The sequence below is a fragment of the Apus apus genome, chromosome 1, assembly GCF_020740795.1.
Source record: "Apus apus isolate bApuApu2 chromosome 1, bApuApu2.pri.cur, whole genome shotgun sequence".
In the NCBI taxonomy this organism is placed as follows: domain Eukaryota; kingdom Metazoa; phylum Chordata; class Aves; order Apodiformes; family Apodidae; genus Apus; species Apus apus.
The window spans coordinates 79,845,851-79,864,121 of NC_067282.1; the positions used below are offsets into that span (position 1 = coordinate 79,845,851).

At 38.4% G+C, this 18,271-nt stretch overlaps 1 protein-coding gene across 2 annotated transcripts in view; it reads left to right on the forward strand.

Annotated features, from left to right (window-relative positions):
• The window catches only part of EPHA6 (EPH receptor A6), a 491,879-nt gene that overhangs the window by 24,988 nt on the left and 448,620 nt on the right, over positions 1–18,271 (forward strand). For both annotated transcript variants that reach the window (XM_051635236.1, XM_051635153.1), the window contains exon 2: positions 11,117–11,181. In XM_051635236.1, the coding sequence (XP_051491196.1) occupies positions 11,117–11,181 (65 nt within the window). The remainder of the gene's footprint in view (positions 1–11,116; positions 11,182–18,271) is intronic.

Sequence of the window (18,271 nt, forward strand, 5' to 3'; positions counted from 1 at the left end):
CCTGGGTGCTATTGGGAAAAACCAGCATGAATTCACCAAGGGGAAATTGTGCTTGACAAAACTGATTGACTTCTTTGACAAAGCAATCTGCTGGGTTGATGTGGGGCAAGTGGTGTACATTGTCTAACTGCATTTGTCCAAGGTGTTCAGTATGTGCTCCCATAGCTTCTTCCTAGAGAAGCTGATGCATTACAGTCTGGACAAGTGGTCTGTGCAGAGGGTGTAGAACTGGCTGACAGGCCACACCCAATGGTGATGGCAGCCAAGTGGGGTTTCCCAGGGACTGTATGGGGCCCACTGTTGTTTAATATATTCCTAAGTGTTCTGGATGGTGGAATCAAGTGTACCCTGATGAAGTTTGCAGACAGCACCAAGTTGAGTGGGAAAACAGACACTGGGAAGGGAAAGCCACCCTGCAGAAAGACCTGGATAGTCTGCAAGAGTGGGCAAACAAGAACCTCATGAAGTTCAAGAAAGAAAAAGGTCTTGTATCTGGAAAGATATAATTCAGGAGTGCAGCACAGGCTGGGATCTGCTGGGCTGGAGACCATCTCTGTGGAAAGGGACCTGCAGATCCTGGTGGACAGCAAGCCTAATATGAGTGAATAGTGTGCTGCTGTGGCAAAGCCAACAGGATACTGGACTGCAACAACAAGGGCATCACCAGCAGATAAAGAAGTCATCATCCTACTCTACTCAGCACTTGTCAGACCATACCTGGAGAACTGTGTTCAGTTCTGGTCCCCACTATAAATAAAAGATGTGGGTGCTCTGGAGAGGATCCAGAGAAGGGCCACAAAGATGATCAAAGGTCTGGGAAGCCTACCATATGAGGAAGGGCTGAGAGAACTGGGTTTGTTCAGCCTTGAGAAAAGAAGGCTTAGGGGAGACCTCATTGCCCTGCTCCGGTACATAAAGGGTTGCTAAAATCTCTTCAGGGAAATGCTGGATTCCCCAGTATTGGACACTTTTAAGATTCAACTGGATGGGATGCTGGGACATCTTGTGTAGGCTGTGCTTTTGCCAGGAAAGGCTGGACTAGATGATCCCTTGAGATCACTTCCAGTCTGGTATTCTAAGATTTTATGATTTAAAATAGAGGTATGACAAGATACAGTATGTTCATTGGGCTGTGTATAGTTATAAATAATAAATTATAATACTTGCTTTTCAGAGCATTTTGATAAGTGTTCAAAGTAGTATGGCTGCATATTTTACAATAAAGTGGCATTAGGAAGGCAGTAAAGATGCTCTTGTTAAAATAAGGAATGTTTGTGGTTGGATACTTTAAAGCCTGAATTGAATTTAAATCTTGACAGCCTGTAGCCACAGACCTGTCACTTTTTTAGAATGCACTGTCCTGATTTCAGAAAGGTAGGTGTTAACATTCTAAAAATAATCCATAGTAAATGTAATAGGCAACTAATTGATTATATGTTAAATTATGGTATTTTTATTGTTGAAATCACATGGAAGGACTGTTGGCTATTGTTTCCTGCATGTTAATGCAAAAAAATATCTCCAGAAGAGCAGACTTCTATAATCCATCAAAATTTACAGTGATCATTTCAACAGTAATTTCTAGACAAAGAAAATTTAGACATGAAGTAGATAATTTACAGAATCTTAGAAGATGTCAGTAAAAGACAAATACTTTAATCCCTTGGTGCTGTAGAAGTCATTAAAAAGTCATAAAAAAGGCCTGCTTGTAAAATTTTGAGTGTCAAGTATTGCTGGATTTAATTCAAATTTAACTTTTTTTGTAAAGACTTTGAAGGTGCTCAAACACACATTAGATTATTTGTTTATAATCTGAGTATTTTTTCATCCTAGCAACCTGTATGCCTTGGTATTTGTTATTTGGAAATAACTGTAAAACTTTTTTTTTGTTCATGCAAATACACGTTGAGTGGATGTTCATATAACTCCTCTTTCCACGAATATGATAAAAAATGATGTTCATTACTTGTTCTTCTAAAGTAATATGATGATACAATTGGGGGTCAGTTACATAGCATGAACAATGAGTATAAAAATCTGAATGGTCTGTGAAGCAAGTTGCATATTTCTTCCTTCTACCTTAATATATTATGAATGCTGAAAAATATATGGAGTTGAAAAATATTTGGCAAATCAGTTGCCAACAGAAAGGCAGACATAATCTTGCAAAAGTGATATATAATGAGTATAATGATCAGCTTTGATCTTAAATATGTTTTATCCACTTAATTGTTGAAGTACCTCTACTTCAGGGGTTTGACAGTATATGGAATAATGGTACTGAAGATACAGCTGGAATCAGTTGCCTCTGCCTCCATCAGTTCTCTCAGTAGGAACAAGAACTACTTTTTCATTTAAAAAAATTGCATAAATTAAATCTCTCAGCATGATATCTTACGCCTTTAGGTAGCAAGAACAAAGTAGAGCATTTGGTTTACTTATCTTGCTTGTTTACATGGTACAGTCACATAAAAAATATGCATTCCATAATCCAAATTCAATGAAGACTTCCACCAAAGAAGCACAAGAAATAATAAATCAGAGCTTCATCTTGCTTTTTCTATTTTAACACTTATTCCAGCAAGGTTACTCTGGTCTAACTCAAGGGTCTGCAGTAGTTGGCAATGCTGATAATAATGCAACATGAGAATGAAGGGATTAATGTTGATTTTTCAAATGAGAATGGAAGAAAGGCAATGTGGAAAAGGGTAATGTAAAACTGAAGCTTTTGGTATGAAAATGTTGGTTTACATTCCGGTGAGAGATAGAGCAGCAGGATTACAGCAGACTTCCACTCTGACGAGAACATGCATGTTTGCACTTAAGGTATGGAAAGGATAATTATATTGGCTCTAAAGTAGCAGGAGGACTAAGAAAGTGTAAGAATGCAGAAAATGTTACAGGAAAGAACATAAATATTAATTTTTAATTTTTAAGATGGTTTTGCTAAGAAATAAGTAATTAGGTCCTCTAGGAAATAAAAGATATATAAAGAAGGTGGGTGGAGCCACAGGATTTGAAATTATCTCTATCCAGGTAGTAGTAGGGAAAAGTAAGACTGGTAGGTTATTCCTGAAGCATCTGTATGTAATGTTTTGGAAAGAAAAATTATACTATGGGGGATTTAGTTTTTGAAGTTGCTCATTGGACACCTCATGCAACTGGGAGTAAAATACCAATACCAGCAAATTAGACAGGCAGTTATTCAACATATAAAAGTGTTGCATCGAGTCTAATAGTATTGCAAACTTCTTAGGATTGGTAAGGTGAATTTATAATGAATGAGATTTTTGGGATTGTATATGAAAACTTATTCTGACCAGCTCTCAGTCATTAGTGGAGAATTCCAGTCACGTTTGTGTGCGTGTGCAAATGTGAAATTGAAAAAGGTGAAACTAGAATTTTTAAATTCCAATTTAAATTCCATTTAAATTTTAAATTTTTTAAATTCTTGATCAGGAGATTATTTGAAAATAGAAGCTAAGTGTGTTAGGTAAAAGCCCAAGTCCCACAACACTCAGGGTAATGGGAATTCCTCTGTTGTATTAGAAATAAAAATGTTTATGTCAATGGTACTGAACTATTTTTAGAAAGATGCAGAAAATAAGGTGTTCAGAATTGAGAAAATTAGAAATTAATAATTTATTCACATAACACAAAGAACATGAAGTACTCCCCATCTGGTGTAAATAGTTCTCTTCCAAGAGTCCTGAAAGAATTGGCTGAGGAGATCACTGGGCTACTGATGGTAAATTTAATGAGTTTGGGGACTCAGGGAATCCAAGAATATTGGAAGAGAGTAGGTGTTAGAGTTCTGGTTTGAAAAGAAAAGGGAGGCACCATTAACCATGTAACTAGATTTTTATAAAAGTCACAGCACTGGAGAGGATTTTAGAAGTCATTTAGCTCCCCTTCTCTGCCCCAAGGCAACATGAGATTATGTAGAAACTAGGTCTGACAGTGTTTAAGGTGTCTTAGAAGTCTCCTATAGTGGAGATTCCCCAGGATCCCAATTAGTTAAAACCACCACTCTTCTTTACCACTATAGGGTAATAAGGATTTTTCTGAAGTCTTAACATAAAACTATTTTACTGCTGTTTCAATCCCTTCTTCCTTTTTTGGCCATTAACATAGAGAACAGATTATTCTCTTCTGCCTTAGAAATTATTAGTGAATAATTCCTCTACTTTAACCTCCAAGGGAAATTAGTCTAGTGCAGTCGGACCTTCCAGAGCACAGGCTTTCTCGGGATCTCATCACTCCTGTTGCTCTCCTGTGGTGTCTTTGCAGCTGATCCATATATTTTTTTATGTAAGGCACTGAAAAACAGAGGCAGCACTGCCACTAAAGGCTTGCAAATGCTGAAGAGAGGGGAAGGATTACTTTATATATTTTGCTGTCTACAATTCACTTTATCTCAGCCAAAAAGCATTGTTGATACTTTGTGTACTGTATGATGTGCTATGCCTCCCGTGTACTTCCCTAGCAGAATTGCTATCTAGACAGGTGATCCTCATCCTTTTTTTACTGCAGCTTGTTAATCTTACATAAACTAAATACCTGTTGTATGCAAAATAATGGAAATACTGGAAAATTATTCATTTGATATGTATATAGGTAAATAAAAGTTCATTTGTTTTATGGAAAACAGGCCTGATCAAAACCCCAAGCATTTAAATAATTTCTCTCAGTTCATTACATATTATCTGCCAAAAGTAACTTGCATATTGCAGATCTCACTCTTCTGTCTTCCTCAAGCAGGAAAGCCACAGAGGTAATATTTTCAAATTTTGTTGACTATGACTGTTGTGGTTTGGCCCCAGTACAACAAAGGAGCAACCCCATGGCCACTTACTCAACTCCCCCCCCAACACACACACACACTGGAATGAGGAGGACAAAGCTCATGGGTCAAGACAAAGGACGTTCTTCACCGATTAAGGTCCTGGGCGAAACAGACTCAACTTGGGGAAAAAGTAATAATTTAATTTCCCACTAATCAAACACACACAGGACACAGACAACACACAGAGCAGGGCTTGCATATGTTACCCCACCCCTCCCTTCTTCCCAGGCCCAAATCACTTTGTTCCCGGTTTCTCTCCCTCCTTCCCCCAAGCGGCACAGGGGGACAGGGGATGGGGTTTAGAGTCAGTTCACAGGCTGGTGATTCCTGCTGCTCCTTCCTCCTCAGGAAGAAGGATTCCTTACAGTCCTTCCCTGCTTCCCCACACGGTCCCTCCCATGCGAGAGACTTCTTCACAAACCTCTCCTTCATGAGTCCTTCCCACGAGGTCCAGAGCTGCTCCAGCGTGGGCTTCCCACAGAGTCACGGGCTTCTTCGGGAACAAACTCCCCTGGCACCGGGGTCTTCCAAAGCTGAGTGATCAGAGTCCACTGGCAGCAAGTCCTCTGGCCACAAAATCCAAGTCCAGTGGCCAAGTTCACCCCTCCTGGCACCTTCAGGGAATGTTCCACCACGTTCCTCCATGAGTGCAGGGGAACAGCTGCCATCTTGCCGTGGGTTGCAGGGAAACTTCTGCTTGGGCACCTTCTTCCCCTTGTTCCTCACCAACCACCAGCACCGCTCTGCTCCTCCAGTACAGCTCTTCTCCCCCTAGTGCTTCTCTGCTCAGGTGTTAGGTGACTTCTTTTGTATGTTAATCACTGAAGCGCATCTATTGTCCCCCTAAGGGCCCTTTGACTATTTTTTTGGAGCAGGGCAAGCTTCTGAGCTTCTTACAGGAGCCACTCCTGAAGCCACAGCCCTTCCCCCGCTACCAAAACCCCCACCAAACCAAATCGGAACAATGACTAAATATCACAAAGTATTCTGGCAGTTAAAAGCTTCTCAAATTTTTTAGGAAATGGATTTTAAAATACTGAGGTCTAGAAAACTGAAAGTGACTGTTAAGTCACAGAATTTGAGATACTTCTTATTCACCATTCAAAATTCTAAGTGCTAAATATTTTTCATTAGTAATGTGGAGATAAATGAAAAATCAATAGCTGCCAAAAGAGTAGTAAGAAGGAAAGAGCATGTGCAGACACGGAACAGCCTTTATCATTTAGTAAACGTCAGCCCTTAAATGTAAAACTTATGGTCATGTAAACAAGCAGGTCTTTATTCAAGAAATATGCAAGCCAAACTGAAAAATAATGAGGAAAGGGAATGATTCTGTAGAGGACAGTGATCTTAATAAATGAGTGCAATGCTGCAATAAAAAAATAGGCTGATGTGACCTTGGATACATAAACAGGATATAAAAATAGGCAGGGTTCTTTAACTTAATGTGTATTGTTAGAAGGAATGATTTCAGGATATTGCAGGTGATCCTATTTTTAAAAACTAAAAAGACCATAAAACCTGAAAAAAAAAGTGCAGACACTTCAGAAGAGAGCAACAACTCTCTTGGGGGCTGGAAGTGAGAGATTTTAGAACCTCAGTGTTTTTGTCTTATAAACTGATTGCAGTCAATAATAAAGTTCTCAGAAAAACAAAACCAAAAACCACATACACACACAAAAACCCAACAAAAAAACAAAAGCCAAAAAATAATTGTGCCGGTTTTGCCTGTTTCTGGGTATCATTTGTGATGACTGCCTACCTTTCTGGAAAACTGCTGGAACTTCCCATGTTTTATTTGGGCATCTTTTTACCTAGTGCTTTGGAGAGATTCTGCACACAGGACAAAGAGGACAAATGTGCTGCCAGGCTAAGCAGCAAATGTTCCTACCCCCAGTGCAGGCACCTGGCGAGTCTCTGCTGCCCAGTCATAGTCAGCTGGGTGGGATGTGTTGGAGTGAGATGGTTTGTGTCTTGCCAAGTAGTCTTGTCAAGCTGTCTTCTTCTGAGTCTTGGCATTTTTTCTTGCATTTTTTTCCACAGTTGTATTTTTGTGCAGTTCTCTGAGTTACTAGTGTTATCTTAAGAAATTAATGTCTGCTTTTCACTCCTGTTTTCCTTGCAAATCTTTGGCTTACCCACTATAGAGCTAATAGTGTAAAGTGTTAGACCACAATGAGTGGGAGTTTAGGCTGGGTGATCTGATGGCATATCCTGATGTTGGACTGTGATTTCATGAAGTAAGTTGCCTGAAATCCTTTATTAATTTAAAACCACTAGGTCACACTGTCTGGAGATGTGTAAAGAAGAGAGAAAAGAAACTGGTGAAATTAATGTTTGGAAGGTTTTTTCTTTGGTTTTACAGACATGATTGTCGAGTTCATCTTCAGAACAGTATTTTGGAATTCGAATTAAACTTCCACACTGTCAGTCCTTGGCGCTCTGCTCGTCATAATTTTAAATAAAACAGTTCCCTCAGGACTGGGAAAAAACTCTGAAAATGTTAATTTTAATTGTAAAGTCTAATAATAGCAGTGTAAGATATGTCAAAAAAAAAAAAAAAGGAAATGAGCTCAGTATGGCATGAGTTACAATAATGTAATAGCTATGAAAGTATGTAATGGAAAACAAAGCTGAACACTTTTAAACGCTGAGTTTGAACTGTGCAGTTAACTAAAACAATAGGTTAAAGATGTATGCTTCAGTCTCTATATTATTGTTGCACAAGACACATTATCCCTAGCTCAATCATTTAAGGAAGTACATGGAAGTGCCTAGTTCTTTTTATCCAAAGAGATTTTTTAAAGGATCTTTGAGTTAATTTTGGGTTGTGACATGACTTTGTAGTGGCAGACGTACACTCTTTCACTCTTGTTCACTCTCCAAATTTTGCAGTCTATGTCACCTCAAAAAACTGGCTACTACAAGGGAAGGTTTGATATCAGAAATGTCAATAGCACTGCTCTAGTTGCAACCGATTTATTTATAGCTTTTTTCATAAATATTAGCTGCAGTAGTTTCAGACATACACTTTTGCTTATCCTGGCAGTTATTGGCTTGTCCACAATGGCCGCTTTGCATGAAGTCTCATTTAAGAGGAATGGGTCTTTTAATGACATATAAAGGAGTATAAATAAGGTAAACACAGGGACAGGGGTCACTAAATACAGCTTCCTAGTTCCATTAACTTTTTTTTAATTTTCTTTTGTTGTTTTAAGCATCATCTATGTAGCATCTACCATCTCTTCTTAGTTCCTTTGCATGTGAATTTCCAGTACTTTAGAAATTTTCACAATTCTGCAGTCAGAGGTAAAGCATTTATTCCTGTATGTAATTCAGCTGTATATGTGTGAGCATCCCTCTTAGTATGGATTTTCTTGGCAGAATGAATTTTCTGCCAAGGAGCTGTGAGTTGGAAGCTTCTCGGCAGTGCAGATTTGTCTGCCATCAGGTCTGTGCTTCTGGGGCTAGACTGCTTCTTAATTACCTCGTTTAAAGACAGCTTGGGTATCTCTGTCCCACACTGAAGTCTATCATAGATATCTCCAAATCACTGAAGTGTGTGAGGATTTTATTACTGTATCCATGTCTTCATTTGTATAGCCAGGTCTGTTGATTTCACTGCTTTACTGGGGTTTGTATTTCTTTGCTGTAAACATTATATTTACTTCGTTTGCCAATATTTGCACATTTTTAATTGATAATTATTTTTTGTCTTGTAATGCAAGTTCTGTTGGAAAGACTATCTTTTAATTTTTATTATTTTTATTTCTGACCCTGAAGGTGATAGCAATTGTAATTCTGGTTGATAGTTGTCTGTTTTTTTGAATTCTACAGTTCGAGGTTCTAATGGATTTAGTGGATATAGGTGAGCATATGTGAGTATACAAGATGCTCAATATGGAAGACATATAAATTATTTTAACAAAACTCAATTATTTGATGGGAATGGCTTGGTAAATGTATATAAGAAATATTATTAGACCATGGTTCAACTAAATGTAAACTTAACATAGTTTCAGTGATGAATTTATCCAATTTTTATATTTTTTTTAATGCATAGCTTTGAGCTCTCAAGTAGTACTTGATTAATTCAGGCAAGGAATTAATTAATTCAGGCTCCACTGAAGAAATGAATTAGTTTTCCTTCCTGTATTGTAGCACTTACTCCTTGGAAGTATTAGTTTTGAATACCTGGATGATGTTTATTAAATCACAGTCCTGCTACCACAAACATTGTAAAACTGAAATGGCACCTCAAGCCCCAGTGCTGTTAGTAGAAACAGTTAATTTCTGCCTGCAGATCCATAGGCAGTCATATAGTGATTTTCATTTGATGATTTATTTAATGCTCTATTAAATAATTAAAATATCATCAGAATAGCACTTGTTTAAGCAACAAGATACAAACTCAGCTGAAAACCAAGTGTATTTACTCATAGTCCATGTTGGGTGGAGAAAGGAGAGGAGGAGATATGGAGAGAATAAAATGAATTCCTAAGATTAACAGAAATATTCTCAGAAGCCAGCTGAGCATTTGGTCTTCTCTATGAAAAGGAGATGTCTAAACCTAGTGGCTTAATTTTTTTCTGGAGGTGACAGATCCCCAGTACTTTGGAACTTGACATAGGAAACTGCTGCATCAGAGGCCAAACGGGAAGACACTTTCCTGATTCCTCCACAAGAGTATGGTAGCATGGTGCAAACAGAAAATACTATGAGAGCTGTAAATCACAGCTTTGTAAATAAGCTTAGTGGGAATAAGTAAGTAGTCTCAGTGAGCATAGAGATTCCAATTTTTTAAAGTAAAATAGGGCTTATAAAAAAATGTTTGAATTATCTGCAAGCTAGTAATAAAGCTTCATAAACTCATGAAGTGGTGAAGAAGTGGAGAGCAGAATACTCCTCTTTGCTGAATATCCTTTTAAAAATATAATCAGTTTCTTGAAATAAAACATTAAACTTTTATTAGGTTAATATTGAGCTTGTTACGTGACTGTAAATTTGCTGATAAGACTATTTCAGTCTCAGGTTAAAAGTTAACATACATTCAGATACAGAGAAACTCTTAATTGTCACTAATACAAAAGACAAAGGAAGATGCTAGGTCAAGTTTCATTTTCCATGCCAATATGCCTTTTCCATAAGGCAAAAAAAAAATTACCTGTCTTCTGCTGCTGCTTTATAAAAACACATTATAGGTAGCTGTACATCAGTTGTTTGGACAGATAAAAGGTGGAAGATGCTCAACTGCATAAGGTCTTCAAATGTATGGATAGCAGTATCATGTTCCAAATTAATAGTTTAATTTTTCTCTGTCATTTCACCACCCAAAAAAGAACTGGAATTTGTGGGCTATAAGGAGGAACTGAACATCCAAACCACACTAACTTGATAATTAAAATTAACTGCCTTGTATGGTGCTTCATTTTATATTTAAATCCTAATTTAAATTTCTTAAATTAGAGGGTGAGATTAAACAGTTCCATTAGAGGGCAGTAGTACATGAGGGTACAATGTCTCATGTACAAAATACTTAGTTTACAGTTTGCTTTCTTATAACTATGAGCTGTATTCTGTATAATGTTTGCATTAGTGAAAGGAAGAGAAAAATTAATACATTAAAATAATGCAGAAATGTATAGTAACATACAGGTACAATAATGCCTCTCCTGTCATATATTAAAAAAACTAACAAAACCCAAATACAGCAGAAGCAATGCAAAATACATGTAGCAGCTTTCAGGACTGTGGTATTCCAGCTAAAATGTCAACTCTACAATTGTTAGTCTTTCTGTGTCCTTTTGAATCATACAGTTTGTACATACTACAATTTTATTTCTGCAGTGTTTACGGGTTTTTTTTAAAGTCTTGCTTTTGAAACTCTGTTTTTCATTATTTTATTAGCTTCAATGCTTATGTCCACACGCAGACTTTCTAGATTTCCAGAAAAGGAATTGCAGAAATGTACATGCTTATTCTGGCACCTTTTAATGATTAAGTATTGGAAGTGTATTGTGATTTGTCAATGGTTTCTGGAAAAGATTTAGATTTTATATGAGTTGTATCTTCTGAGACATTTAATGATGAAATGTAAGCCATGAAAGCCTAAATACTTAGTCTGTTTTTATCTACTTCAATAGCTTTGAGCAGAGGTACCTGGCTAATAAATGTGGCTAGTTCAGTCCCTACTAGATTAATACTTAACTACATTGTATATGTCTAATCCAAGCAACACAGCAAACATACCATTTCTTTTTCCATTTTCAGTTGTGTTACTTGATACTACAGCTGCCCTTGGAGAACTAGGATGGAAAACATTCCCTTTAAATGGGGTAAGTCGCTCACCATTTTGTTTTTATTGTCTTGATTTTGGCATTCTGCCACTCTTGTCAGTGAATGGTTATTATACCCGGGTGGTATTCTTGCAATATACTTGTCAGAAAGATTTTAGTTGTTCTCAGGGCTGGAGCAGCCTCTGTTGTAAGTAGGAAAAACAGACTTGACAATGACATGAGGACACATTATTATGTCCTTCTCTTGCTATTCTGAGTGTTAGGAATCTATCTCACTTCAAATCTGATTCTAACTGTTACACATAAAAAATAATAATATGTTTAATGTGTTCCATTAAAAAAATGTTCCATATTTAAATTCCTATATTGAAGGAATGTATTACGACTACGTTTTTTTGTGAAATAAAGGGAAAAAGCAGTTTCCATTTTATAACTGGAAAAAAACCCAAACCTTTAATGATTTAAATGCAGATTAATATGAACTTTAGCATCTGGTAAAATGGTATCAGATTAGCTAAATCAGAAAAACAACATAAATACATTGATGTCATTAAGCCAGTTTAAATAGGGAAAATATTGAAATAATTTTATTGTTTTTTTTTCTTTCATTGACCCTTCTAGATTGAAGTTTGCTATTCCAGTTTCATGTCTTACAGGGGTTCATTGTACTGTTAGTACAGATTGCCAGGAGGCACTTAAGATTGTGCCCAGGGGCCCAGAGTAGTAGAGGTTGTCTGGTATACTTGGAGATGGTGTGGCCAAGTGAGCATGGGGAAGAGGAATGTTTTTATTCTTTGAAGTTCAGCCATCAGTGCTTTGCCAGTGGCTGTACTTCCAAAATGCATCTTCTCATTCCACCCAGCTAATGCTCATAGCAAAATATGAGAGGCATTTGTAGTTTAACATTTTAATTAAGATACAATGTACTGGAGCATTTAACACATATTATATCAGCTTCTACTTCTGATGTCACTGAACATATTGTAATGTCTCTTATTTTTATATTAGCTGGTATTAATTTTTAATTCTTGTGTATGAAAGATATAATTATTTCTCTGAAATGAGCTCAGAAAACACTGATTTTCTGAGTGAAAAATCTTGTTTCATTTTTAGTTACTCTGTTTCTTGTGATCTGTTCCAGAAGGAAGTAGAAATTGTCTCTCCTCAGCACCTTAATAATCCAATTTTATAAAATGCCTTCTGTGTCTCTGCCCTCAGGCACTTCAAGCAATGTGACATTTCTTAATCTCAGCCTATTTTCAACTTTATGGATTACTCTTTTTCAGGGTTTCCGAGTTCTTTGTGTTCCTAGACATAATTTCAGTCTGTTATAGATACTTCTGTATTTTACATTTTGTGTGCAGTCTTACGCGATCTGAGTTGTAATTCTGAGAGTTTTATTTCTTTCAGAAATCCTATACAAAACAAATGCTGTCATACACTCTGATGAGAAAATACAACAAGGAATTTTTGCTTTAGCAAAAAGCAAATACTGTCACATACCATGATGAGAAAATACGTTTTTGCTCTTGCTTGGTGATGAGCTCCATTGAATTGAACAACAATGCTGGTATTTGGAAAGTACACAAAATATAATTTCAGTTATTCTGTAAATTCTCAAAACCTTTAGTTGCTCCAATAACAATAACCATAATAAAAAAGAAGGAAAAAAATCCGCACTCAAAGTTGGTTCAAAACATAGCTATTACAACATACCTAGTTTGGTTGGTCATACATACCTTTAACATTAGTTTTACAGCACCTGAGGTTTTCAGGTGTCATAGAATCATAGAATGGTTTGGGTTGGAAGGGACCTTAAATACCATCTAGTTCCAACCCTCCTGTCTGGGCAGGGACACCTCCCACTAGACCAGGTTGCTCAAAGCCGCATCCAACCTGGCCTTCAACACGTCCAGTGAGGGGGCTTCCACAACCTCCCTGGGCAACCTGTTCCAGTGTCTCACCACCCTCACAGTGAAGAATTTCTTAATAATGTCTAATCTAAATATCCCCTCTTCCAGTTTAAAACCATTCCTCCTTGTTCTTTCACTACAAGCCCTTGTAAAAAGTCCCACCTCTCCTTTCCTGTAGGCCCTGTTCAGATCACAGAAGGACACTATAAGGTCTCCCTGGAGCCTTCTGTTCTCCAGGCTGAACAGCCCCAACTCTCTCAGCCTGTCTTCACAGGAGAGGTGCTCCAGCCCTCTGATCACCTTCGTGGACCTTCTCTGGACCCCTCTCCAACTGCTCTGTGTCCTTCTTACATTTGGTGCTCCAGAACTGGATACAGTACTCCAGGTGGAGTCTCACAAGAGCAGAGTAGAGGGGGAGAATCACCTCCTTTGACCTGCTGGCCATTCTTCTTTAGATGCAGCACAAGACACGGTCTTAACACCTTTGCTGTGTTTTAAGAATTGGCAGCACTCATTAGAATACAAAGAGTCTACATTTGAGCGAGTACTTGGGATTCAGTTATTAGATGATTTCATAAATAAGTATAAGTTTTAAATTTTTTTTTTTAAGTAGCTAGAATAAATATGTGGGAGAAGAGCTGTTTGTAGCATGAGGAAAATATACAGAATAAAGCTCTGTAGGATTTAAAATAAGCAGAACAGGCTAGGGGGAAAACTGAGAGGAACTGAATAAATTAAGTATGGAGATGAGGTTAAGAGAAGCGTGCATGTTCTGTTAACTCAGGAAGAAGAGGTGTGTAAACTGTTGGTGAATTAATCTAAGCGGCAAATGGGATAAATATTCATGTGCACTACAGCAAAGAAGTTTTTGAATAAAATTTTTGGGAAGTTGTACAGGTGAGAATATATGATTTGGAAAAGCGTGATCCGTGTAAGAAACAGACTATAAGATATTGGTCACATGTTGCAGACGACAGGATATGCCTTAGGTCGACATTCCAGGAAAGGCTGCACGATAGTAGGACCTAGTGGCAATGTTTACCTCTGAAACAGTGCAGAAAGAAGGAACAAACAAAAACCCCAAAATAAATACTGGAGATAAATTACTTAAATGAAATGAGAATTTCTTTTGCTCACTGAGAGTTACACAGAACTACAGATTAAAAATCAATGTTTGCTGATTTTTCAGAGTTCCTGTCAATCTGATAAAACCAAATGTACTTTTTGTTTTAGACATTTGATCATACTGAAAAATTGCATAAAGCTTTTAAAATATGAAAAATTACATTACTTTCACTTATTAAATATTGAAGATACTAAAGTTATAAAGTGAACTGGAATATCATTATTTCTATTTAAGTTATTCTAGGATCCTGCACCTTACACAAAAGGTAAGAAGAAAATTCAGCTTACAAGTACTCATGTAATTAACAGAATATGACATTTGTGTGCTTCTTAACATCACTTTTGTATGCAATGTCTGAAACAAAAGGCCAATGTTCATGTTAATTATTACTTGTTTCTTATTAAAATGGAAGGCAAAACAGGGCTTTATGGGGCTGGCAAATAACTCCTGTTACACTCACTGGTTTACTAAAGAACAGTAAAACTGTCATCTTTCTAAATCTTGCACAAACATCAGAGATGTATTATGTCCACGGTGCCACCTAATCTCAGTTACTTATCACTCCCAAAATAATCCAGAATATGGCATAATTATTGGTGTGATTATCACTGCAGAAATAAGAACCTGTTTTATCCCATGATGGGCACATCAGCATCTTTCCTCTTTCTGGAGGAGGGTGACAGCTTTTGGTTTCTTTGAGTTTTTGATAGAGATTTTTGTTCCAATAGCTTAAATCTTATCTGTTACTTCCCCCAAAACCAACCAACCAAACAAACAACTGTGTATGTCATGTGTTTATGTGTGTAAGAAAAATTGACATGCTTACTGCTCTGGCAAACATTTTTGAGGTTAGGAGAATGAGAATGGGATGATATGCTTTCTTGAGATTGACATTAAAGGTAGTTAGCTTATTGACATACTCAGTCACAAATAATGTTTCCATTAAATTAAATAGCAATTGAAAGAATAATATTTGGGTATTATTGAGTACGCCTCAATGATTTTAAACTAACCAGCTAAGGTGAAGTAGGGAAAACAATCAGGTGGTATTCTTTTGGGATTTGTAGAGCCTTAACCTTCACCTCCCAGACTTTTTGTTGACAGTAGTTTGTTTCATAATGTAGTGTTTGCAAGCTTTCAGCAGTTTTGGTAACCTATAGAGGTACCTAACCAAACAAGTAAAAATATGACACAGTAGTTCAGGACATGACATTTGTATCCCATCATTTAGCTGCGACGATGAGTCATGCGTAACTGTTCTCCTTTTGTTGGTAACATGGGACAGGGCGCTAGAAGGTAAAGGGGCTCAAGATAGCTGGTCAGCATTCAAGGACCACTTCTTGCAAGCACAGAATCAGTGTGTCCCAATGGGTAGAGAATCTAGTAAGGGAGCTAGGAGACCAGCATGGTTAAAAAAGGAACTGCTGGGCAAACTCAAATGGAAAAGGAAAATCTATAGATCATGGAAGGAGGGGCTGGTCATTTGGGAGGAGTATAGGACAGTTGTCAGAGGATGTAGGGAGGCAATTAGGAAAGCTAAGGCCTCCTTGGAACTTAACCTTGCAAGTCAGATTAAGGACAATAGAAAGGGCTTTTTCAAATACATAGCCAACAAAACTAATACCAGAGGCAATATAGGCCCACTGCTGAATGAGGTGGGTGCCCTGGTGACAGAGGATATAAAGAAGGCAGAGGTGCTGAATGCCTTCTTTGCCTCTTTCTTTACTCCTGCATGCTTTCCTCATAAGCCCCAGATTCATATAGCCCCAGAAGAAGTAAAGATAAAGGAGGAGTTTGCCAAGGTAGATGATGATTGGGTTAGGGATCAGTTGAGTAATCTGGACATCCATAAATCAATGGGTCCGGATGAAATGCATCCAAGGGTGCTGAGGGAGCTGGCGGAGGTCATTGCTAGGCCACTCTCCATCATCTTCGGTAAGTCATGGGTAGCAGGAGAGGTGCCTGAGGTCTGGAGGATAGCAAATGTCACACCAGTCTACAAGAAGGGCAAGAAGGAGGACCCAGGTAACTATAGACCGGTCAGCCTCACCTCCATCCCTGGAAAGGTGATGGAACAACTTGTCCTTGGCACTATCTCTACGCATATCAAGGACATGGGGGTCATCAAGAGCAGTCAACATGGTTTTATCAAGGGTAAGTCATGTTTGACTAACCTTATAGCCTTCTATGAGGAAATTACTAGGTGGATAGATGATGGTAGAGCGGTGGATGTGGTCTATCTTGATTTCAGTAAAGCATTTGACACCGTCTCTCACAGCATCCTTGTAGATAAGTTGATCAAGTATGGGTTTGATGATCAGGCAGTGAGGTGGATCAAGAACTGGTTGAAAGGAAGAAGTCAGAGAGTTGTAGTCAATGGGGCAGAATCTAGTTGAGGCCTGTGACTAGTGGAGTCCCTCAGGGGTCACTACTGGGACCGGTGTTGTTCAACATCTTTGTCAACGACCTGGATGAGGGTACAGAATGTACTCTCAGCAAGTTTGCTGATGACACCAAGCTGGGAGGAGTGGCTGACACACCAGAAGGCTGTGCTGCCATTCAGAGAGACCTAGACAGGCTGGAGATTTGGGCGGCGAAAAACCTGATGAAGTTCAACAAGGGCAAGTGTAGAGTTTTGCATTTGGGGAAGAAAAATGTCATGTACCAGTACAGGTTGGGGACTGACCTGCTGGAGAGCAGTGCACAGGAAAGGGACCTGGGGGTCCTGGTAGACAGGAGGATGACCATGAGCCAGCAGTGTGCCCTTGTGGCTAAGAAGGCCAATGGCATCCTGGGGTGCATTAGAAAGGGTGTGGTTAGTAGGTCAAGAGAGGTTCTCCTCCCCCTCTATTCTGCATTGGTGAGGCCGCATCTGGAGTATTGTGTCCAGTTCTGGGCCCCTCAGTTCAAGAAGGACAGGGAAGTGCTTGAAAGAGTCCAGCGCAGAGCCACAAAGATGATTAAGGGAGTGGAACATCTCCCTGATGAGGAAAGGCTGAGAGAGCTGGGTCTCTTTAGTTTGGAGAAAAGGAGACTGAGGGGTGACCTCATCAGTGTTTACAAATACATAAAGGGTGAGTGTCAAGAAGATGGAGTTAAGCTTTTTTCAGTGATGACCAGTGATAGGACAAGGAGTAATGGATGCAAATTGGAGCACAGGAGGTTCAAGGTGAATATCAGAATTTTTTTTTTTACTGTGAGAGTGACAGAGCACGGGAACAGGCTGCCGAGAGAGGTTGTGGAGTCTCCTTCGCTGGAGACATTCAAAATCCGCCTGGATGCATTCCTGTGTGATGTGCTCTAGGTGACCCTGCTCTGGCAGGGGGGTTGGACTAGATGATCTTTTGAGGTCCCTTCCAACCCCTATGATTCTATGATTCTAGAGCCGTATTTGGACCTCACTGCAGGTAACTTGGTTAGCAGACAAGCTAATGACAAATCACTGCAACTATGGAATGTTAACTATAGGTCAAATTAGTTATTAGGTTCTTTTATAATTTATGGAAAGATTACATTTTGCATGTTTTTCTTCAAGAACTTTCTCATTCAGTTGTCACAATCAATTTCCTCCTAAGAACATGCCGCCCAGAGAGGTTGTGGAGTCTCCTTCACTGGAGACATTCAAAACCCACCTGGACAAGTTCCTGTGTGATGTGCTCTAGGTGACCCTGCCTGGCAGGGGGGTTGGACTAGATGATCTTTCAAGGTCCCTTCCAACCCCTAGGATTCTATGATTCTATGATTCTATAATACTTGATTTTTTGTTTTCATTTTCTACCCAATTATTTATACAATCTTCTTGAAGCATGAGAATACAATAGTTTTTCTTACAAATTTGTTCTCTTTATTTAGTTGTCAGGTTTTTTTTCCTTGTATTTTGAACAGGTAATAAATAAAGGGCTTAGAGCTACAAAAATGCAGCATAAAACATTAATATCTGTGAAGTCAATAGAATCGGCTTTTGTTATTGAATTCCAATTCAGCCTCTCAGCGATGGGTTGTCTAAAATTTCTACTTTAATAATGGACACATCTGATACTTCCTCTGTTCTTTGGGCTGTAGCTCAAGTGTTTTATGAAAAAGCCATGAG